This window comes from Miscanthus floridulus, chromosome 7 (assembly GCF_019320115.1).
Source record: "Miscanthus floridulus cultivar M001 chromosome 7, ASM1932011v1, whole genome shotgun sequence".
Lineage (NCBI taxonomy): Eukaryota > Viridiplantae > Streptophyta > Magnoliopsida > Poales > Poaceae > Miscanthus > Miscanthus floridulus.
Window position 1 is genome coordinate 57,281,822 of NC_089586.1, and position 24,545 is coordinate 57,306,366.

At 45.4% G+C, this 24,545-nt stretch overlaps 1 protein-coding gene and 1 pseudogene across 2 annotated transcripts; one reads left to right on the forward strand and one right to left on the reverse strand.

The window, feature by feature from the left end:
• The first annotated feature begins 11,240 nt into the window (after window positions 1-11,240).
• On the forward strand, window positions 11,241-13,847 carry LOC136463291 (probable pectinesterase/pectinesterase inhibitor 34; annotated as a pseudogene).
• A 510-nt stretch (window positions 13,848-14,357) lies between these two features.
• LOC136467022 (protein MRG1-like) lies at window positions 14,358-23,948 on the reverse strand. 2 transcript variants are annotated; one of them, XM_066465577.1, is made up of 11 exons: window positions 23,670-23,948; window positions 23,295-23,348; window positions 23,127-23,140; window positions 20,981-21,126; window positions 20,326-20,361; window positions 20,169-20,206; window positions 19,275-19,385; window positions 18,626-18,705; window positions 16,783-16,952; window positions 14,964-15,048; window positions 14,358-14,888 (listed from the first exon to the last, which is right to left on the reverse strand). In XM_066465577.1, exons 1-11 carry the CDS (start codon window positions 23,823-23,825, stop codon window positions 14,801-14,803), a joined length of 978 nt encoding a protein of 325 aa, XP_066321674.1. In that variant the 5' UTR covers window positions 23,826-23,948; the 3' UTR covers window positions 14,358-14,800. The 2 variants fall into 2 exon arrangements, with proteins under 2 accessions (XP_066321674.1, XP_066321675.1); XM_066465578.1 differs by having other exon boundaries at window positions 14,964-15,055.
• Between the last annotated feature and the right edge of the window lie 597 nt (window positions 23,949-24,545).

A 24,545-nucleotide genomic window follows, 5' to 3' on the forward strand; every position in this document is an offset into this window, starting at 1 on the left:
AGATTTTATCATCAGTGATTGTCAAGTTATGCTTAAGCTCCCTTTTAAACCCACTTAATCAGATATCAGCATCATTTGGATCATATCATCATAAACCATCATAAATGAACAACATTGAGTAACCAATTATTCTGTGAGTTTTCTGGGCCGCTCGTGACCGTGAGCACGGCTGTTATAATAGTTTGTAACCCTCTGCAGAGGTGGTGCACATTCACCGCGAGTCGTGATTCCCATGTGCCCGAGTTAATTACTCCCATGTCACTGCCAAGGTGAGCGGGCAGGGTACACTATAAAGCTATTTCATAGGTTTCTCTAACAAGTTAGGGCCGCTAGGTTTCCTCGGCAGGCAGATGTAGGAACCCCCTTTTCCTATGGCACATATCCATCGCGGCTATACACATAGGAACAGAGGCAGTCCTATACCCAACGTGGCAAGCCCCTCTTGCGCCATAAAGGTAACCTCTAACAAGCTAGAAAAGATCCTATTACTGAGCTAAAGTCAGAGCCATATGACTCTCACGGTTGCACTGTCAGTCCCAGCTTTTGCCGACAGATAAGTCCTTATGGAGGGCCGGGAGCAACATGATCAAAAGTCATTTGCGCCTTCACCCTATGGATCAGTTGTTATGATTCATGTTATACTTTTAGTTCCATAGAACCATTCACCATCATATAGATCATGTTCAGTTAGAGCACTAGCAATCTACCCATATGCAATTAACCCATAGGAGTCAAGGGAACAAGTCATCAAATGACTAGATGTCCTTATGGTTATCAAAGTTAGACACATGCACATGAGTAAATGATTAAAGTGAACAGGACATCAAGGTAGGCCCATGCTATACTTGCCTTGGTTCAGAAACTCTTGCTGGTCCTACTGGTCGTCGAAGAACTCTTGATCTCCAACGTTCTCCTCACCGTCTGAACGCGACAAACACAGCAACATACAACATTCCACAGGCATTCATGCAAAGCAAATAATCCTACAGTTAGAACAGTACACCAACAGTATAGAAAACAAGATAAAATGTTTATGAAAATAATCTACGTCTCGCTACGATCACGTCAACGCGAAGTTCACGAAAACCGGAGCTAACACGCGAAAGTTATGAATTAAACAGGGTTTTCTATAGCACTTTATTTAATTAAAACTAATCATGAAATTCAAAAGTTGCAAACTTGATTAACAGTGGTACTAACACGTAGATTATAAAATTACGAAGCTAACAGAATTTGAATGGATCAATTCAGAGCTAAAACGATGATTTTATAAGCAAAACAGTACAAATGGCATTTCTGTAAATACTGAAAATGTACTTTGGACTAAAACAGTTTAGTTTACGTTTTCAAAAGAAGAAAGCGTACTCGGGAATTTGCGCTATGGACTGCGGGTCCAATTTGCTGAAAACTGAGGGGTTCTTTAGAAATTTGACCCATGAAGGGGTATCGGCTTACGTGAGCCGTAGGATCAAGATCGGACGGCCTGAAATAGATCTAGGGGAGAGAGAGGAGACGCCGGTGCCGGAACAGTGCGTCCACGGTGGCTCAGCCATGGACGGCGGTGAGAGCACACCGGCAAGCTCGGTACAGGGGCTAGGGCCCACGGTTTTCCCAACCGAGAGCACCAGGGGTTATCGGGGAAGCAGGGGATCTCGGCCAGGCCTATTCGGAGGCCGGAGGACGCGGCTGGCGAGGTGGTGGCCATGGCTAGTTGTAAGGAGCTCCATGGCGCACTCGTCTAAGGCCCTAGAGGCCACGGTTCATCAAATTGAAAGCACCGAGAGAGAGAGAGAGGGGAACAAGGCGAAGCTCACAGCGGGGAAGAACAGGGTCATAGTCGGCTCGGGGACGATGGACGACGCGGATGGCAGACGGCGGACCACGGCGTCTTTGAAGCGGCATGTTGTAGCCTCTGCTGCGCTCAGTGAATGCGAAGAAGAGGCGGGGAAGGTAGTAGGGAGTGCGTGCGGGGGGGTTTGGCTTTGTTTTAAAGAGGCCGGGGAGCGGGCGACGTGCCCACGATGCCAGGAGCGGGGCACGGTTGCGCAGCGGCGGTTCCGCGCGACTTGGACGCGGGGTGTGAGAGGTTGGGGGCGGCACCGATAGGTGGGGCCAGGTGGTCAGCAGCTAAAGAGGGAAGGAGGCGCGGCGGCAACGGTTGTTCGCAGGATGCTGGGCCACGAGGCGGTGGTTACTGGGCCACGCGAAGCAGTGCCAGCTCGGGTGGGCCGGTGCGCTGGCGTAGAGAAAAAGTCCACGGGCCGAAATGAAGAAGGGGAGGAGGAGAAAAAGAATTTTGCCTTTTCTTTTTCCAAATAGATTTTCCAAAAGCACTTTCAAATATATTTTGATTTCATTTGAACTTTGAATCAAGACAATTCATCACAAAATAAATATGCGGCAGCATGTATGTATCAACATGTTTCTATTCCTTATATTTGATTTTAATTTCCCAAAAATTATTAATTTCCTATATTTGAATGCACACTTAATAACATAATTAAATCAAAATTTTCTTATTTCAAAAGACTGAAATTTTGGGTGTTACAATTCTACCCCCCTTAAGATGAATCTCGTCCTCGAGATTTGGGTGATTGCTTACTCAAACAGTTGGGGATAAGTCTTTCTCAGATCCTCTTCTCTTTTCCAAGTAGCCTCATCCTCTATATACCGATTCCACTGCACCTTGCACATCTTTATAGTTTGGCTTCTTGTAACTCTTTCGGCAGTTTCCAAGATCTTTATCAGATACTCTTCATATGTAAGATCTTCCTTAACAGCAAGCTCTTCCAAATGAATCTGCTCTTCTGGTACCCTCAAACACTTTTTCAATTGGGAAACATGAAACACGTCGTGCACACCTGACAAACTCTTAGGCAGTTCCAACTGATAAGCTACTTCTCCACGTCTCTCTAGGATCTTAAAAGGTCCTATATACCTTGGTGCTAACTTTCCCTTCATATTAAATCTTTTCACACTTCTCTGCTAGTCTTGCACCTGTATAGGTAGTCTTGACTGGTAAAAAGTGAGCAACCTTGGTGAGTCGATCCACTATTACCCATATTGAATCATAACCTCTTTGAGTGCAGGGCAAACCTACGATAAAATCTATACCAACTTCTTCCCATTTCTATTCAGGAATCTTCATTGGTTGTAGCAACCCTGTAGGTCTTTGATGCTCAGCTTTCACTCTTTGACAAGTGTCACACAAAGCCACATACTCTGCCACATCTCTCTTCAAACCATACCACCAATACTTCTCCTTGAGATCCAAATACATTTTGTACTTCCGGGATGTATGGAATAGGAAGACTCATGGGCCTCTTGCAGAATTGCATCATGGATAGTCTTCACTTCAGGTACACATATCCTTTTCCCGAACCAAAGAGTGCCATTCTCATCCATTCTGAATCCTGGTGCCTTTCCAAGCACTACATTCTCCGCTATCTCTTTAGTTTTTCATCCTCCAATTGACCTTTGCGTATCTCTTGCTCCAATGTAGGCTCTATCACCAATTCCATTGCATTAGTGACAAAACTCAAGTTGAGATGCTCCATTTCTGCACACAACTCTGCTGACATAAATGTCATCCCAAGTCCATTAGCATAACTCTTCTTGCTAAGTGCATCAGCCATGACATTTGCCTTTCCCGGATGATAATGCACTTCCAAGTCATAGTCTTTGATCAATTCTAACCAACGACGTTGTCTCAGATTCAGATCTGACTGGGTAAAGATATACTTCAAACTCTTGTGGTCTATATAGATATCACTCTTATGCCCAATTAGATAATGTCTCTAGATTTTCAAAGCATGTACCACAGCTGCCAATTCCAAGTCATGAGTAGGGTAATTCAACTCATGCTTCCTCAACTGTCTAGATGCATATGCCACCACTCTTCTTGCATAAGCACACATCTAAGGCCCAGACGGGATGCATCACAATATATAGAGTTCTTGCTTAAGTCAGGCAAAATCAATACTAGAGCTGTAGTCAATCTCTTCTTTAGCTCCTCAAAGTTTGTCTGGCATTTATCCGACCATACATACTTGGTATTCTTTTCCAACAGAGCTGTCATAGGCTTAGCAAGCCTAGAAAAACCTTCAATGAACCTCCTGTAGTATCCAGCCAATCCCAAAAAGCTATGAATCTCACTTACATTGATTGGTGGCTTCCAATTCAACACATCTTGCACTTTGCCTGGATCCACTGCTATTCCACCATTGGAGACAACATGACCCAGAAAAGAGACCTTCTTCAACCAAAACTCACACTTGCTCCGCTTAGCGTACAACTTATGTTCTCTAAACTTTTGCAAGACCAACCTTATATGTTCTGCATGTTCTTCTTCGGTCTTGGAGAATATCAGTATGTCATCAATGAATACCACCACAAATTTATCGAGAAACTCCATGAACACCTTATTCATTAGATACATAAAGTATGCAGGTGCATTGGTCAACCCAAAAGACATAACGGTATACTCATACAAGCCATACCGTGTAGTGAATGATGTCTTGGGTATGTCCGAGTTTCGAATCTTAAGCTGATGGTATCCTGAGTGAAGATCAATCTTGGAGAACACAAAGGCTCCTCTCAACTGATCAAACAGGTCATCAATCCTAGGCAAAGGGTATTTATTCTTGATTGTAACCTCATTAAGTGAACGGTAATCCACACACATCCGTTGACTACCATCCTTCTTATCCACAAAGATCACAGGTGCCCCCCATGGGCAAGAACTAGGGCATATGAAACCTTTTTCTTGCAACTCTTTTAGTTGTTTCTTAAGCTCTTCTAATTCATTAACCCCCATTTTGTATGGACGTTTAGCTATTGGTGCAGTTCCAGGTAATAATTCAATAATGAATTCAATGTCTCGATCAGGTGGCATACCTGGCAAGTCATCGGGGAAGACATCCGGGAATTCCTCCATAACACGATCTCGTTCATTGGCATCACCATCCAACTGATTCACTGTGGCTATTGGTTGAGCTTGCACTATCACTTCTACATAGATTCTATCTCCATTGGGTGATGTCACAACAACAGATTTCTCCTGACACTGAATCGTTGCTCGGTGTTGTTTCATCCAATCCATTCCCAGAATAAGATCAATTCCTGATGTTCTCAACACAATAGGTTTCACTTTGAAGTCTACCCCCCTTAAGGAAATGCTAGTTGAGGGACTCCAATATGAAGCGGGCATACTACCTCCCGGTGAATTTACTAGTATGGGGTTTTTCATGGCACACAAAGGTATGCTATGCATTTTAATAAAAGCTTGGGAAATAAAAGAATGTGAAGCACCAGAATCAAAAAGTATTGTAGCAGAGATAGAGTTGACGCTGAACGTACCCAACATGACCTCGGGCGTCTCCTGAGCTGCATCAGATGACACATAATTCACCTTCACAATGTGAGGTGGTCGGGCGTTGAACTTCTGATTGCCAGTCTAGTTCTGAGGAACTTGTTGGTTCTGCTTCTTAGGACACTGATGAGCATAGTGACCTACTTCTCCGCAGCGATAGTAGGCGATGGGATTATTGGGTGCACCACTCTTCATAGGAGCATTATTGGGCACTCCCTGGCGTGTTGCCGGATTGCTGGTCTGTTGCGGGGGACGCTAATTTCCATACTGTTGTTGGTACTGAGGACGTTGCTGGAACTGGTTACGTTGAGGATACTAACCATGGTTTCCCTAGTTAGATGGGCCTTGATTCCTTTGTTGAAAACCCTGCTGGGGATATGCACGCGGGCATGTGTTGCTTCCTGAAGCTTGCCCTTGAAGCCTCCTCTTCTTGGCTTCCATCTCTTTGCGCTTATAGTCAATCACGATAGCGCGGTTCACCAAAGACTGAAAGTTAGGGTAGGTGTTGGACATCAGCTGGAGCTACAGTCCATCATAGAGTCCCTTGAGGAAATGGCATTGCTTATCCTTATCCTCAGCTACATCATTTGGAGCATAGCATGACAGTTGAGCAAACTTGTCACGATACTCCGCCACAGTCATGGATCCTTGCTTAAGGGATCTAAATTCCTCTTGCTTCAATTCCACCAGTCCATCGGGGATGTGATATGACCGGAAGTTGTCCTTGAATTCCTGCCAGGTGATAGTAGGAGCGATTGTTGGGACGTCCATACTAGAAAGAATCCCACCAATCCATAGCTGCTCCCTGGAGTTGACCAAAAGCATACAACACCTTCTCAAGATCGCTGCATTGTGCTATGTTAAGTTGCTTCTCTACAGCACGCAACCAATCATCTACCTACATAGGATCTGAGGCATGAGTGAACACCGGTGGACGACCCTTCATAAACTCTCCATGCTTATCTCTGACCTAAACAGGCGGTGGTACTCTTGCAGGTTCATTATCCAAGCGCTGCATTATAGCTTACATCAACTGCGCTTGCATTCCCATTAATTGTTCCATGGTCACAGGTGGCAGCGGTGGTGGATTTATGAGAGCATCACGCCCACAACCATGGCCTCTGCCTCTTCCTCCTCTTGCGGCCATCTATTTTCCAACAAATGCACAAATTTTAGAGATTTCCAAATTATAGAGAGCTTACAAAAGATAAGAAACAATGCTGAGAAGTTCCTGGACAAGATTCCAAAAACAGCAGTTCAGTAAATCTATCATAACTTGAGTTTCAGAGATCCAACAGGGGTGTACCAAGAACGGTTGGAAAGCTTAGGAGATCAGCTACAACTTTTATTTAGATCACTTTTACAGATTCTGACATACACATGGTCAAAAATAGAGCTAAACCGAATCTGTTCTGGTTTCCAGTCTGCGCAGGAACATCAACTTGTGACAGCTAGATCTCACAAACCTAAATAGCTATTAACGTGATTCTAGAGGCATTTGAAAGATACAGAAGTCTAGTTATCTCCACAAAAAGTTCAGAATTTTTGGCAGCCCAGATTTCGAGATACAATATAAAGATCATAGGCTGCTCCAAAAAACAGCACAGCAGAGATAAGATAAAGCAAACCATCTGCATTAAGATTTCATCTAAACTTAAGGTTCCAATCTAAGGAAGTTGTGGACATGCCCACAAACTTTCAGCAAACAACCAAACTCCAAATCAACCAAGTTCACAATTAAAGACATCTGATCACTAAAGTTCACAAAGACACAACAAGACTAGACATGATCTCGAACTAATCAACGTTGCAATCTTAAACAAGGCACCTAACACCTATGGGGCGGTGTCAATCATGGTGAACGACCGGCGCTTCTTCTTGTAGATCGGTGGCTGCCCAAGTTGAGCAGGTAGTTCATCAACTTGCTTCTGGAGGCATCTCTCGGCCCTCTGTGATGCACGCAGCTCTCCTTTGACTTCTTCATCCACCCCCTGCATGGCATGGACATGCTGCACTGTTGCTTCTAGAGTTGGGTCACTCTCTGGTGGAGCCAAGACCTACCAAACGCCCTCATGATCATTGCAAGGAAGGAACCTGAAACGATCCTCCCTCATGGCCTCAAAGCGACGACCATGGTAGTAGATGTAGGTGTCATGCGCTGCATCTTCCATGCCATCCAAGGCATGGGCCCTCCTGGCAGTGGCACGGTGGACAGTCTCCACCTCATGTCCATTCTTAACGTCATTCCAAGCAGTGACAACCAGCTCCACCTTCCAAAAGGTTGCCTCCAAAGGATGCTGGTACTCTGCACAATGATAGCTGATGGAGGCGTGCAGATCAGGGTAGTAGTCATCCAGCACATGGGTGAGGAGGGTGTGGTAGTAGGCCGTCTCAGGGGCTGGCTTGAAGTAATACTTACACTTCCAGCCTATCTCCTCATCCACCACAGGGACAGTTGGGGATGGCGCAGGTGAAGGTGAAGTAGCTGATGACTCCTTAGGTGTAGCTACAACAGGATAGAACGGTGCGACAGCTGGAGTAGGAGCAGGTGCAGGTGTCGGGGTAGCCATCTCCTCATCGTCGGAGATGATCACAATCTCCTTCTCCGCCTATGGAGCACGTGGGGTGAACAAGGCACGGTAGCCAGCAGTGCTGAGGCGGGCAGTCTTCGGGTTATGAGACATCTATAGATTTAAAGTGAGATAGAATTAGAATCAAAAATTTTATATAATAGATTAAGGTATGAAAAGCATAAATGTTTTAATAAAATAACAAGAATAAGACAGTAAGCATAAACCCAGAGGAGCAAAGATGCTAAAACGATCGTTTCTAACTAGGCTTGCGTCCTACAGTCAACACGGCTCCGATACCAATTTGTCACACCCAATTTTAAGGATAAAATTGAATGCACTAACTCATGTGTGCCCAGGGATCAACCACACACACAAGCTGACAAATTATAAAAGAGTATCATCATAGTGTATCTTATATCACTATAATAACATAACTTAGTCTTATACATCACAGCGGAAAATGAAAGATAACTCTCTCTCGTGGAACACCAACACAGGGAAGGTCAACTGGTTGACCACAAGCCTAATAATCCTCAGAAAACTCCTCATACACGTTGTCATCTGTTACCCATCCGGGATTTTTATCCAAATAAAGAAAATAAACAAGCATAAGTACTTCCCGTACTTAACAAGATAACATGAGGATTCATGAGGCTCAAAAAGGATGACATTGGTTTACTGCTGTTAACACTTTTAGTAAGTCAAGATTTTATCATCAGTGATTGTCAAGTTATGCTTAAGCTCCCTTTTAAACCCACTTAATCAGATATCAGCATCATTTGGATCATATCATCATAAACCATCATAAATGAACAACATTGAGTCACCAATTATTCTGTGAGTTTTCCGAGCCGCTCGTGACCGTGAGCACGGCTATTATAACAGTTTGTAACCCTCTGTAGAGGTGGTGCACATTCACCGCGAGTCGTGATTCCCATATGCCCGGGTTAATTACTCCCATGTCACTGCCAAGGTGAGCGGGCAGGGTACACTATGAAGCTATTTTATAGGTTTCTCTAACAAGTTAGGGCCGCTAGGTTTTCTCGGCAGGCAGATGTAGGAACCCCCCTTTCCTATGGCACATATCCATCGTGGCTATACACATAGGAACAGAGGCAGTCCTATACCCAACGTGGCAAGCCCCTCTTGCGCCATAAAGGTAACCTCTAACAAGCTAGAAAAGATCCTATTACTGAGCTAAAGTCAGAGCCATATGACTCTCACGGTTGCACTGTCAGTCCCAGCTTTTGTCGACAGATAAGTCCTTATGAAGGGCCGGGAGCAACATGATCAAAAGTCATTTGCGCCTTCGCCCTATGGATCAGTTGTTATGATTCATGTTATACTTTTAGTTCCATAGAACCATTCACCATCATATAGATCATGTTCAGTTAGAGCACTAGCAATCTACCCATATGCAATTAACCCATAGGAGTCAAGGGAACAAGTCATCAAATGACTAGAATGTCCTTATGGTTATCAAAGTTAGACACATGCACATGAGTAAATGATTAAAGTGAATAGGACATCAAGGTAGGCCCATGCTATACTTTCCTTGGTTCACAAACTCTTGCTGGTCCTGCTGGTCGTCGAAGAACTCTTGATCTACAATGTTCTCCTCACCGTCTAAACGCGACAAACACAGCAACATACAACATTCCACAGGCATTCATGCAAAGTAAACAATCCTACAGTTAGAACAGTACACCAATAGTATAGAAAACAAGATAAAATGTTTATGAAAATAATCTACGTCTCGCTACGATCACGTCAACGCGAAGTTCACGAAAACGGAGCTAACACGCGAAAGTTATGAATTAAACGGGGTTTTCTATAGCACTTTATTTAATTAAAACTAATCATGAAATTCAAAAGTTGCAAACTTGATTAACAGTGGTACTAACACGTAGATTATGAAATTATGAAGTTAACGTAATTTGAACGAATCAATTCGGAGCTAAAATGACGATTTTATAACCAAAACAGTACAAATGGCATTTCTGTAAATACTGAAAACGTGCTTTGGTCTAAAATAGTTTAGTTTACATTTTCAAAAGAAGAAAGCGTACTCGGGAATTTGCGCTATGGACTGCAGGTCCAATTTGCTGAAAACTGAGGGGTTCTTTAGAAATTTGACCCACAAAGGGGTATCGGCTTACGTGAGCCATAGGATCAAGATCGGACGGCCTGAAATAGATCTGGGGGAGAGAGAAGGAGATGCCGGCGCCGGAACAGTGCGGCCACGGCGGCTCAGCCATGGACGGCGGTGAGAGCACGCCGGCAAGCTCGGTACAGGGGCTATGGCCCACGGTTTTCCCAACCGAGAGCACCGGGGGTTATCGGGGAAGCAGGGGATCTCGGCCAGGCCTATTCAGAGGCCGAAGGACGCGGCTGGCGAGGTGGCGGCCATGGCCGGCGACAAGGAGCTCCATGGCGCACTCGTCTAAGGCCCTAGAGGCCACGGTTCGTCAAATTGAAAGCACCGAGAGAGAGAGGGGAACAAGGCGAAGCTCACAGCGGGGAAGAACGGGGTCAGAGTCGGCTCGAGGATGACGGACGACGCGGATGGCGGACGGCGGACCACAGCGTCTCGGAGCGGCGGTTGTAGCCTCTGCTGCGCTAGGTGAATGCGAAGAAGAGGCGGGGAAGGCAGCAGGGAGTGCGCGCGGAGGGATTCGGCTTTGTTTTAAAGAGGTCGGGGACGGGCGACGCGCCCACGACGCCAGGAGTGGGGCGCGGTGGCGCAGCGGTGGTTCCGCGCGACTCGGGCGTGGGGTGCGGGAGGTTGGGGGCGGCGCCGACAGGTGGGGCCGGGTGGTCAGCGGCTGAAGAGGGAAGGAGGCGCGGCGACAACGGTTGTTCGCGGGATGCTGGGCTGGCACGCATGCTGAGCCCATGCCTTTGGAACCACACTGCAGAAAACGCACAGAGCTAAGGCAGCACAAGACCTGGAACGGGAAACGGACGACTGGACGAGGAGCCTACGCAGGAACTTCGTGATGCCGAAACCCTTGAACGCGCCGGCGGCACCACGAGACGCGCCAGGCCGCCGATTGATCGGCCGACGCGTCCAGCCCAACCCCCGACCCCGTTCCCGAACAAGAAAAACAGCGGCAGAGCGCGCGCCGACGCGCTTTCCGGGAGTGGCAAGCTCCAACCCGTGCAGGTTCATTCACTCGCGCCACCCGCCCTGGCGCCGCTTGCTCCTTGCGAGTAGCCACACTCTGCTGCTTCTGCTGCTATAAGCCTATAAACGGACCCCTGGCAGCAACGGAAAAAGAAAGGGAGAACGGAATCTCCCAAGGCCGGTGCGAGCACATTCACTAGCCACCCCTGCTCTGTGCTCTCCCGATCAGGATTCAGGAGCGCGCCATCATCCGCCAGCATGGACCACCACCACCACCTCCTCGCCCGTCGCCTCGGCGTGCCTCCTCTCCTCGTCATCCTCTCCTGCCTGGCGCTCATTCTCGCCGGGTGCAGGTGCAGCAGCAGCGCGCACGCAGCCCCACCGAGCCCGGTCTTCGCGTTCCCGGCCGCCGCCGTGGCCAAGGCGCATGCAGTGGCGCGCCACCATGAGCGCCTGCGCGTCACGCTCGACGCCGCCGCCACGCGCGTGGGCGAGGCGCTCGGAGCGCTGGCCGCCGTCACCGTCACGCAGGCGGCCTCCTCCTCGTCGTCGCCGCTCGCCGCGGTCGCCCGGGAGGACTGCGTGGAGCTGCTGGACGAGGCGCTCCAGCTCCTGGCCGGCGCGAGGGCGGCGCCCCGAGCCGGCCGCGGCGACGCGCTCACGTGGCTCTCCGCCGCGCTCACCAACCACGACACCTGCGCCGACAGCCTCGCGGAGGCCGGCGCGCCTCTCCACGCGCACCTTGCCGCCGCCCGCGTCGTGGTCCGCGACAGCCTCGCCATGTACGCATCGTCCACCACCACTGCGACCGCCACCGGAACAACCGAGGAGGCCGGCGGCGCGGCGGGCCTCGTCCGCAGCAGCTGCAAGAACGAGACGGCGAGACGGCAGGGCCCGTGCGGTTTCCCGCGGTGGCTGCCGGCGAGGGACCGGCGGCTGCTGCTGGCCCCCGCGGCGTCGCTGGCCGGGAGCGCCGACATTGTGGTCGCTAAGGACGGCACGGGGACGCACGCCAGCATCGCCGACGCCGTCAAGGCGGCGCCCGAGTGCAGCGAGCGCTGGACGGTGATACACGTCAAGGCGGGGCGGTATGACGAGAACGTCAACGTGGGGATGAAGAAGACCAACCTGGTGTTCGTCGGTGACGGCAAGGGCGTCACCGTCGTGGCCGGTAACCGCAGCGTCGCTGACAACTACACCACCTTCCGGACCGCCACCTTTGGTACGTGACACCATGCACGATTCTTCTTCCTCCACAGTTCACACTACACTAGTGATTCCAGAATCAAACTTTTACGCTCATTTTCATTCTCACTTTCATAAAAACAGATTTTTGAACGGAATCGAAAGCTTAGAAGTATCCTTCAAAGCTTGCATTTTCTCTGTTACAATAACTTGTAAGTAGTAGCTTTCTGAAAGTTTCATGAAGTTGGTAAGCTTTCTGAAATGGATCGTTTGGAAGTGAAGTGGCAGTAAGTGATCTACCGAGTAAATGAAATTTCATGAACTTGGAAAGGTTGGTGAGTTTTGTGAAATAGACCCGATGGGAGAAATGTGCGGCAGTAATGCCCATACTCTGTTTGTACATGGGGACGACATGGTACTGTTGCCAGTTGGTTTGGGGTAGTAGCGGCCTTTAACTGATGCGCGTTACCGATGGCCCGGTGATTTGGGGTGCCCGGCACTTGGCTGCTGCATGCTGCGACGACCGACGATGTCACGTCGCCTTCGATCGCTCTGCGATTCTGCCACGCATTCTCTCTGTGCCATGCTGCGTGCCTCTACATGTCATTGTCACGGTCTTTTTCATTTGTCTTGGTACATACAATACAACAACAACAACGTATCTGATCGATCCCACATGCATGTAACATGTTGGGGCGCTTGATGGACGTGCAGCCGCGTCCGGGTTCGGGTTCATGATGCGCGACATGACGGTGGAGAACCGGGCGGGGCCGGCGAGGCACCAGGCGGTGGCGCTGCGCCTGAGCGCCGACCGCGCCGTCGTCCACCGCTGCAGCATCGCCGGGTACCAGGACACGCTGTATGCGCACTCCAACCGCCAGTTCTACCGCGACTGCGACGTCTACGGCACCGTCGACTCCGTCTTTGGCAACGCCGCCGCCGTGCTGCAGCGGTGCAACCTCTGGGCGCGGGTGCCGCTGCCAGGACAGAAGAACACCGTCACCGCGAAGAGCCGGAACGAGTCGTGCCAGCTCACCGGCATCGTCCTCCACGCCTGCCGCCTCCTGGCCGGGCCAGCATTGGAAGGGCCCACAGCGGCCACCGCGTCGCCGGCGTCGTCGCCCGCCCCGGACCTGCTCCTCGCGCCTCCGACGTACCTGGGCCGGCCATGGAAGCCCTTCTCCAGGGTGGTGGTGATGCTGTCGTACATCGGCCTGCACGTGCCCCCGCAGGGGTGGCTGGAGTGGAACGCCACCGGCACTCCCGACGCACTCGACAGGCTCTACTTCGGGAGTACAAGAACTACGGGCCCGGCGCGGGGGTGGCCGGGCGCGTGCCGTGGCCCGGCCACCGCGTCATCAACAGCACCGCGGAGGCGGAGAGGTTCACGGTGGCGCGCTTCATCGACGGCGCGTCCTGGCTGCCGGCCACCGGGGTCTCCTTCGTTGCCGGGCTCTCGCTGCTGTAAGCAGCTTGTGTGCGTCTGCCATCTGCGTCGTCTTGATGGAAATCTAGACGACGAACCAGGTAGGCTGACAAGTAGGCGTGAATTGTACCTACGTGGGATGTACTTTGAGTGGCAGCAGTTCAAGTCATTTTGCAGTGAGATTTCAGATAACAAATCTGCAGCACAAACTGATTTGATTGCTTCTTGCGCTCCCTGCTGCGTCGGCTACCCTGAGCTGGCTCCGTGAACTTGGCAAATGCACATACCATCTCCAACTTCTCCCACATTTCTACGTAGTACTAAGTAGTTCACAAGAAGTCAAGAAGGTGGATTCAGACACCGCCGCCGACGGCCATATTCACTCCGGGGCGCGCTTGCTTCATCACCGCCTGCAGAGTCCAAGTGAAGTTGAAGGCAGCCGCCGCCGAGGCCACCGGTTTATCCCGTGAAGATCCACTATACTATTTGCTCAATACAGAGATGGTCAGGATGTGCAAGAGGCATTCTATGTTACGATGCCAGCCAAATGATGACAGTTAACACAACGGTCATCCATTGGACTACTTGTGTGCTATTTGTACCCCTCTAGCCAGCCATTTTCATGCTGTTGAAGCCACCTAAGGTGTAGACACACATATTTGTGAGCTTCGCCAATCGCCATCCAAAGAGTAATCTTGAATATTAAGCCAATTAGCAATTGGCTTGAAACATACAGTTCTGGTTTAGTCTGCTTAGCATAATGTTTTAAGCAGAATTGTACCCTAAAACAGCATCTACAAAGGCCCTTGGCCAAAACTTCATCGAGTAAAGGCAACAGTCTTTTGAAGAGGCAAGACCGAGACTCACTTGATAGTGAAAAGACAACTCCAGCCGTCTTAGTTCCAACATCTAAAGAAAATACAACATGCTTAGGGCAGTTCAAGTACTGTCTTTCAGGCATCTGCGGCATCTATCCTACATTCCTACATAAACTGATTGTAGAGCAATCAATGTTCATGCGCCACAGTCCTATGCGACATCCATATCAACAGCAGCACCAGACTATCACCTACAAGTCCATCGAAAGATGTTACATAATATAAAACGTTCAGATGCAGTCATTTGGTTTTAGCCCCATCTGCACTTTTACGACCATCATCGCAGTACACAGTGGTAAAGAAGGTGCTCTGATTCTTCTGAATAAACCTGACAGAAAACCCATCGGAATGATAAGTTAAAAAAAAAGGTTGGCAAGCATAACTCTGAAGCAAGAAAGCATACTTGAGAATGTCCAGCAATTTTATCTGTAGCTTGTTCGGCGCATCTTTCTCCATATTGACAAAAGCAAGTAACTCTGGCAATTTCACTGCAAACTTGCAAGTCAGCAATTTAAGATATTTTATTATGTAAACAAGGGCATGGTTCCATACTCAACATGCTTGGGTAATAGCCATATTAACATAACCAAGATATATCAATTATAGTAGCCATTAGATTACTAGATAGGAATATTGTGTACTGAAGAACAAATCAACTTTGTCATATTTGTAATTTTTGGGTTGTCTTCTTGAACTGAAGCCTTGTGGGCTAATTACTGTATCAACAAGGTACATTCATCATGACAAAGCACATAAAGATCCCCATCATTCATCAAGAGGAAGGGGATCTGATCTAGGGATTATTTCCCACCAACCCACACATCATGTATTACCAATCAGCACTTCAGCAGTGGACCTTCGGTGTTCAAAAGTTCATTCAAAGTTTCAAACACCTAAATAAAGAACACAAAAGACTCAAAAAAAAACACCTGATCAGTCTACTAGAATACTACTCTCTAAATTTCAAGTATGTATTTTTAGTAGTACCATGACAAACAAAATATATTTTAGGGAAAACCTAATTTTCAAAAGTTTCTATTTATTTTCAGTTTACTTTGGGGTGCGCCAGTTGTTTTCGAAAGTATATATTTGTTTTCAAAAGTGGACCTTCGGAAGCATTTTATCTGTTACCCCTTCCAGTGGAGATCAAATTTTTTAACTGGAAATTTGGAGGATGGCAGACCACTTTGCTTTTTTTCCCCTCCATACACTTAAGGCTCTCCTGCATCATAAGGAGGCCACTTATTACCGTTTGGACTTAATAAGCAAGAAAAATACCAAACTAGTTAGTAGCCAACTCTACTCCCTATGCCTATCTCGCTCTCCCAAGTCCCATCACCTTCTACCATCAACATCTCTGGACTACCACTCAGCACAGTATAAACCTTGTAACCAAATAAAGACACATGAAGATGATCCCACAGGAAGCAAGAAAAATATCAAACTAGTTAGTAGCCAACTCTAGTCCCTATGCCTATCTCCCTCTCCCAAGTCCCTTCACATTCAGCCATCAACATCTCTGGACTGCCTCTCAGCACGCTGTAAACCTTGTAACCCTCTAAGGACACATGAAGATGATCCCACGGGCTTAAGTGCAAAATTCAAAGGCATGTTATGCAAGATTACAGTAACAATAGCAGTGGCCACATTACCAGTGAGCAAGATATACAGTACGTGTGGGAAAAGAAACACTGCAATATCAGCAGCCATAGCATAATCAATATGATTTTTTTCATATTTAGCACTAAGTCAGAACACTGCAATATCAGCGCATGGTTGGATGCTTTTTTGTGGGTGACGTTGTACGTTGCGATTTAAACGCTCTTCGCTTTCGTAGTTTGGGGTGCGCCAGTTGGATGAACCCTCTGTGTTCAGTTCAACGTGGCTTAGGCTCGCTGCGTTTTATTGTCGTTGTAATTTTGTTGCTTTCAAGTAATGAAATTCAGCTTGGCCGTGGTGGAAAAAAAGTCAGAACTCAGAAAGTTCTCACTTTCCCAATTTGAATTCTATTTTGCAAATGGGTCCTGAACAGAAATATGGGCTCACACTAGTAGCAGGGAAAATGAAAAGAATAAACACCTTACTGGAAAAACAAACAATTTGATAATATAACCAACATAATTGTTCTGACCTCTTCGAGAGCATTTCGACAAGCAGAAAGAAATGATCGAAGAATAAACCAAAAACACATAAGAACTCACTTAGTGGACAATTGGACATACCAAAAAGGCGCAATAGGTGCTCAGCTCCATATACAGTTGATGGTGAGACATCACCTTTAACTTCTTCAGCATACTGATCACGCTCTTTCTTATATAAAAGCATTGCAGGCAATGCTTTATCAAAGTAGCAGCGTAATCCTTTCAGAATCTCAGCATAGGAGTCATTTATCCTTCAACACAAAGAAAAGCTATAACAATAGAAGAGCCAAACAATGCTGGTACTGACAACCAACCAAAATGAAACAAAACAACAACAACAACAAAGCCTTTAAGTCCCAAACAAGTTGAGGGTAGGCTAGAGTTAAAACCCAGCAGAAGCAATCAAGGTTCAGGCACGTGAATAGCTAGTTTTCCAAGCACTCCTATCTAAGGCTAAGTCTTTGGGTATATTCCATCATTTCAAGTCTCCTTTTATTGCCTCTACCCAAGTCAACTTCAGGTCTTCCTCTGCCTCTCTTCACGTTACTATCCTGGCGTAGGATTCCACTACTGCACCGTTGCCTCTGGAGGTCTCCGTTGGACATGTCCAAACCATCTCAATCGGTGTTGGACAAGTTTTTCTTCAATTGGTGCTACCCCTAATCTATCACGTATATCATCGTTCCGAACTCGATCCCTTCTTGTATGACCACAAATCCAACGCAACATACGCATTTCCGCGACACTTATCTGTTGAACATGTCGTCTTTTCGTAGGCCAGCATTCTACACCATACAACATAGCAAGGTCTAATCGCTGTCATATAAAACTTACCTTTTAGCTTTTGTGGTACCCTTTTATCACATAGGACACCAGATGCTTGCACCACTTCATTCACCCTGCTTTGATTCTATGGCTAACATCTTCATCAATATCCCCGTCTCTCTGTAGCATTGATCCTAAATATCGAAAGGTATCTTTCCTAGGCACTACTTGACCTTCCAAACTAATATCTTCCTCCTCCCGAGTAGTAGTGCTGAAGTCACATCTCATATATTCAGTTTTAGTTCTACTGAGTATAAAACCTTTGGACTCCAAAGTCTCCCGCCATAACTCCAGTTTCTGATTCACTCCTGTCCGGCTTTCATCAACTAGTACTACATCGTCCGCGAAAAGCATACACCAAGGGATGTCCCCTTGTATGTCCCTTGTGACCTCATCCATCACTAAGGCAAATAGATAAGGGCTCAAAGCTGACCCTTGATGTAGTCCTATCCTAATCGGGAAGTCATCCATGTCTCCATCACTTGTTCGAACACTAGTCACAACATTGTTGTACATGTCCTTAATGAGCCCAACGTACTTCGTTGGGACTGAAAAAAACTAGATAAATGGCAAGTGGGATAAAATGGAATTAGGAAAACTGTAGCATAATGCACAATAAAAAAGTAAAAGCATAATCATAGCTATCAATATGAATAAGCAAACTGGAATTTATAGCTTAAGCTATCATCACATTCATTGATGTAATTGAGATTATTCAATCCAACAGCCAACTAATGTTCATATATGTTAACATTGTTAGCATAACTAAACGAATGCCATGACATACTAAACATTATATTTGTTTCGGTTACATGGTAACAACAATACAATCAAACAGCAAAGGACATCCAACTGGCTATAAAAGTATGCTAAAACTAATGAAAGAAAGCTGTCTAACTGGAAAAGGAATTTGCAGGGGCAGGAGCCAGCTTTGCACAGTCAACAATCTGATGGAAACAACCCTTGCTGCTACGCATAAGTAAATTTGAATTATATAATGGTATACAAAAGGGAGCATGGTTCAGGTAAGGCTATTGCACTAGACCACGAGCAAAATTGCATATCGAAAAAGAATTCATGTCAGCAATAGAACACTCACTTGCCATCCTTCTTTGCCCGGTAGTCCAAATACTTCTTTAGAATATCATCAACAGTAGGTGATCGTGGTAGCTTCACAAGCTGCAGGCCAATGAAATCTCAGGTAGTTGTGTTGAACAAAAATTGGGAAGCAAATATGGTTATCTATTTCGAAGAAGACTTTCATCTGGTGTTCAGATCAGTTTATCACTAAGATTAGTTTGTTTTCTTTCAGCTGATATACAAATTCCCTATTTATCAGTGGGTCCAGAAAAAAATGAATCCAAGCTCAAATATTACAGTGTTCCTTTGGATCCTATTGCACGGACAAATCGTTCTTGAGGTTTGTTGCTTTGGAGAAATAAATAAATATGGAGAATGTTCTTTGGATCATATTGCATGGACAAATCAGGCATTTCTTATTTGACTGCCAGTTCAGCGAATTTCTGTAATATTCAAGTGGTCACCACAAGGGTTGACAAATTGCTGGATTTTCATTCAAAGTAATTGGAATACATGGAATAACAAAGTCTTTTTCTGAATGAGCTTGCCACATGAGGCTGCTGAAATTCCATGCCAATTAACACAAAACATTGTAATATTTAGTCTAGGAGACACCAAATGGTACATGAGACACTAATGAAAGGAAACACAGACAGAGAACTAAATACCTTACCCATCTGCGAGACAAACTCCCAATCATCCACAAGTTGCTTCTTCAGTGTCAAAGGAAACTGCAACACTAGTAGACTGTGTGATGATCTTTTTTCCTTTTCCTGAATCTTCAGATATAGCAATAAATATATTACAAGATTAGCACAGTGGTGTGTCAGTCTCTTAGCTTGCTAGAGCAGATAGCTAAAACGTTGAATTTATGAGTTGCTGGCATTAAGGATGAGTGGGTAATAAATTGATACCGGTAGTATGATAGCTCCAACACTTTGACATTAAGTATGCAACATTTTCGGTGCTTTATTTTGACACATTCAGCTGTGAGTAATTTTTTGTTGAATGTCATTATTATTGATGTCTGAAAAATGAATTCCAGTTTCTCGGATCGGTTTAGAAAACACATCTGCATGGATTGCTCAATATTTCTTTTAAGATGTGGAAATAGAGATAAAATGGTAGAACCATCCTTATAAAATGGAAAAGGAAAGAAGATCTTTGACTTGTCCCAGAGAAGGGAGTAGCCATTTAAAGAAAGGTAGGTTACTAGGTTACAACCAAGGGAAAACATTCACATCCAATGTGACACTACTAGGATTGCAAATACGAGTTTTGGGCCCTCCATAATCTCAAGAAATGAACTAGAACATGGAAGACAACATTCCATTTGGCAAATTGCAAAAAATACTCGAATGGAACCAAACGGTAGAAACAATGTAATAAATTCTTAGTAAACAGTAATTAGCAGAGCATGGGAAGGAAAATTACACTAGCTCGACAATACAATCTGAAAAGGCAGTGTTTTATCACTTTGGATCAAGAAAATGAAAAGAATAAATAATTCAAGGAAGCATAGGCATATAGCACAAAAGGTTAAGCCATTAAGGAATAGTCACCTCAGTCCCAGGCTGACTTTTACGTTTCTTCCCCTTAACTGAAATTTAAAAATGATAAAAATAAGTCACACAATATAACTCAAAAAAATAAATGTGTCGACTGCCATCAGATGGTAACAGACGAAAAATACAATATAAAAGAAAAGCTTGTACTCACTGAGACTCTTAGTGTCATCTTTATCAGCTTTTGCATCTGCTCAACAATGGCAATAGCCAAGTTAGTAAGACATTTCAAGAGCAAAGTACGATCACAAAACATGTAGAAACAGACATGAAGAGGTAGAAAACATGTACTGATGAACAGCATGAACAAGAAGTCTCCGATAAGAACTAATTAAAATGAATAATTGTACTATTATCTAAGGTGGTTCACTTTATATCACAAAATTATTCCAGCAATGGATGATAATTTTACATTAACTTTATATACCCCCCAGCATGCAATTTCACCTTGATCTGTAAATGATAAATGATCAAAATGTCCAGTTGTAGCAAAGTTGTCACAATTCTTGCCATTCTTGATTCAACTCTAAACTAGGCACCAACATGACATGAATTCTTTGCACATGACACTCCCAGACAGTAAGGAATTGAAGATAATAATTTGACAGAACTATTACCACAACTATGACTTAACTGGAGTGCAATCTTAGAACTATCCATGATAGTAGAGATAGATTGTCCTAATAGATAAAGGATCAGTACAACAAACAGACAATGTATCATATACAGGAGTAGAATCTATCAACCTGGTCATAACCAATGCCCTTTATTCTGAAAGACACAACACGGGGAGGGGAGGGCGAGCTAACCATTGGAGCCTATTGGTCTATGCTGTGTTGACCGTCCAGACTTCATTGTTTTGTCAACTACCTGGTTCTTGTCAAGATCTTGTTGTTTGCGCATGTTTTCCTCTGTTAATGCCAACAAGCGGCCATTTGCAACCCATTCATCCCAGCTACAAAGAAAATGGAAATTAAATATGTTGAGAAGAATGTCTGCTTAGTGGAAGAACAGCAGGGAAGGAAAACTAATTAAGTGTGATGACAACAAAATAGCAAGCTGCAATCAGGACCTCACAAATAAGAAACACTACCAAGATATGGTAGTTACTTGTTAACCTTTTTTTCCTGGAACACGCAAGTATCTTTATATTATGAAGAAAAAGGGACAAAACCCTTACAACACACACCCTCGTTACTTGTTAACCTTAAAAAACAACAGTGGTTCACTTCAACAGCAGTCTGCACCTATACTTGAGCCTAGCATGACTTATTTACAAAGCCTATTCTGCAATCCACTCAAACAATGTTCAATTTATCAACATAATCTTTAGCCAAAACAACAGTTTGCTTTACCATGGCTTGGCTTAATAAGGACCCAAATGAATGAAATCTATGAGCCAACCTTTTATACACATCTGTTAAATAGTTTGACCATATTTTACAATCTAACAGAAGGCACAGCCTACAAACACCCAACCCAACTGACCAACTCCCAAAACTATACCATGTGAAGAACATAAAATGAATTCTCCAGCTAAGATAATAACAATATCCTGTATGAACGTAAAAGCTGCCTCAGCCTCTATAGGTAAATCCCCCAGCTATTCGAAATAGGAGGCACAGAATCTGAGCATCAATCAACTATGAAAGAAACAAATAACTCAACAATGTAACTGTTAGTCATCATAGCTACTGGGAATAGGATACATAGAAGCCACAAAATGTTTGTGATGTGCTTACTTTTGATATAAAACTTGCTCCTACCTGCATTGATTATTTCCTTGGGAAATGGTTACATGCTTTTTCTAAAGACCATAGGAATTTGGCAATGTTGGGAGGATTAGAAATTCAGTATTAATTTGGACATTGTGGAAATTGAGGAGCTTGTTTCAAACATCAATTCTCTACTGACCCTATACAGACTACTTTCAGTTTGTGTTATTGGTTTAAATTATGGTCTTTGTTGCAGAAACAAGGCGGGCAAGGAATGTTGCCTGAATGAGCTCAGAGACCAAAGACTCACGATGCGACATGTCACAAGGTTGGGCACCATTGTAGGAAGGGTCAACTATCAGAGATTTTTTTCAGTTTCTGGTACAAGGAAGTTTGGTTGGATCATGTTTGGTTTGATCTATTGGTGAGAGAGTTCATACTATGTTGTAATAATGCTATTCATGTAAACATTGGCCATCCAGTGGCATTGTGTGATATCAAGTCATTCGGTAGTCTGATGGTTTCAGTAGCTACAGGTTTTATTAATGTTCTCTGTCTTTATTGTGCTAGTTCATATCAGTCCACTTTAATATGAAAAATGGAAGGGGTGTTTACCCTTCTATCTCAAAATTAACAAAAAAAATATCATGACTGTAATATGTTGCTTGTAGTATAGATACTTCAATATAGGTGATAACTCTATTTAAATCACAAGACAAGGCAGAATTAGGGAATATTCGCCAGATGGTAATCAACCCAAGCAGAGACTATAAGTGATTATACATAAAAAATGGTTGGGCATAATAAAGTTCACATAATGCAGAGGCACAACATGTAGATCAAAACTTGCTCAACGAATCATAACTTGTAAGACATTTTACATAGGCAGTGTTAATCAGTGGCAGACCAATAGAACAATAAATCATATTATTTTAAGGAAAATATATTTCGTTAAATGAAAAGGCGTCTGGTTTAACTGTATCACTGGCTCATGGCTGAGAAATGAGCAGTGTGTAGTGTCAAATCTCTGAAACAAACTGGTTCAGTGTACGTCAGCATTTATAAAATGGACACAAAACCATCTGATGAGCTAGAACAAGCACAGCAACAATCCATTGGGGTTTTATCACCATGGAGTAGGGATCTAGGAAATACCACAAAAGATATATGTACGAATGTGGGGGAGAAACATGGAAGACTTATCTAACATCCATCCATTCATGGAGTATGAAACACTTACTTCTTATTCCAACCCTACAAGAGAAGTAGCAAAGAATTAGAGAACAGCAGAAATTGCCAGGTATAAGCAGATTTATATGAGTAGGAAATATCTGAATGGCTAAGGTACGAAAGAATGAGGAACAATGCCTTTAAGAATACTTGCACGATGGAGTGAATTAAGACTTACGAGGTAATGGACAAAGTAGCGCCATTCATCTTCATGATTTTCGATCCTTTGGACCTTGAGAAATGGGATAGAACAGATAAAGTTCCATTATCAGTGAATTGAACAAGCAAAGGAAGAAGAGAAGGAACATGAATAGATCTGATGGGATGTGAGTGATATAAAGCCTAAACCTTAACAGCTAGCACAATGTATGTAGAGGGGAAAGTGAATCGAATCGACCGACGGCCTCGACCGACGGGCCGGCCCGATGGTATCCTAACCCTAACAAGGATCCACGAACAGAGCACAACACAAGCGTAACAAGTGAGCGTATCTAGCATCCAGTAAGAGGTCGTCATCCTAGGGCCAGGAAGGGAAGGGGAAGAAACGGCGAACCTTGGCCTCGTAGAGGAGCGGGCCGTGGTAGGCGAGGACCCTTTCGTTCTCCTTGAAGGATGGCTCCGACGAGTCCTTGCCTTTGACCTTGTCCTCCTTCTTCTCCTCCTTGTAGCTGGCCCCGCCGCTCGTGTTGGTATTCGAGGAGCTGCCCATGGATTCGATGCGATTCAACTCGCCTCTCACCGGAGAGCGAGGGGGAGAGCACAGAAGCGGCGACAGGCACAGTCGGGCAGCGGAGGGAGACTAGGACCAACCGACGGTAATAATTCCGGGGCAATGGGCCGTCTTTCTTTGCTTGGACGTGGAAAGTCCCAAATGGCCAAATGCAACTGCCTGTCGTACATGTGAGGAAAAAAGATCCTCTCAAAAAGAAAAAAAGTGAGTAAAAAGATGTCTTACGCCCTTCAATTATTATTAGGTCTGAATTTAAATTCCAACCAAACATTTGAACTCCCTTAGCTATTATAAAACGATATAAAAACAATAATGATATAATTAAGACGTCTGGACTGACGCCTCCCACGGCTCACTCCCGCACACGCCTCTTGTTACCGAAAAAATCTTATCCCTCACTTTCTCCTCCCCATTTTTATCCCTTCTGCGCTCGCGCCCTGCCCCACCCCGACACGTGGCCATGGCTATCTCCCTAGCCAGCGGCGGCGCCCTCACCCACACCGGCGTTCCTCCTCCCCCACCTCGGTGACTCCTTCCCCCCACCCCGACATCCTCACCCACCGGGAGCGTCCAACGCCCACGGATCTGGTAGCCCTCTCCCCCACCCCAACAAGATCCATGGAGGTGGGCCGGCGATGTTGCAGGGAGTGGCCCTCTATCACCCCCCGCGACCAAGCTCCCCCCAACCTCGGCGGCCAT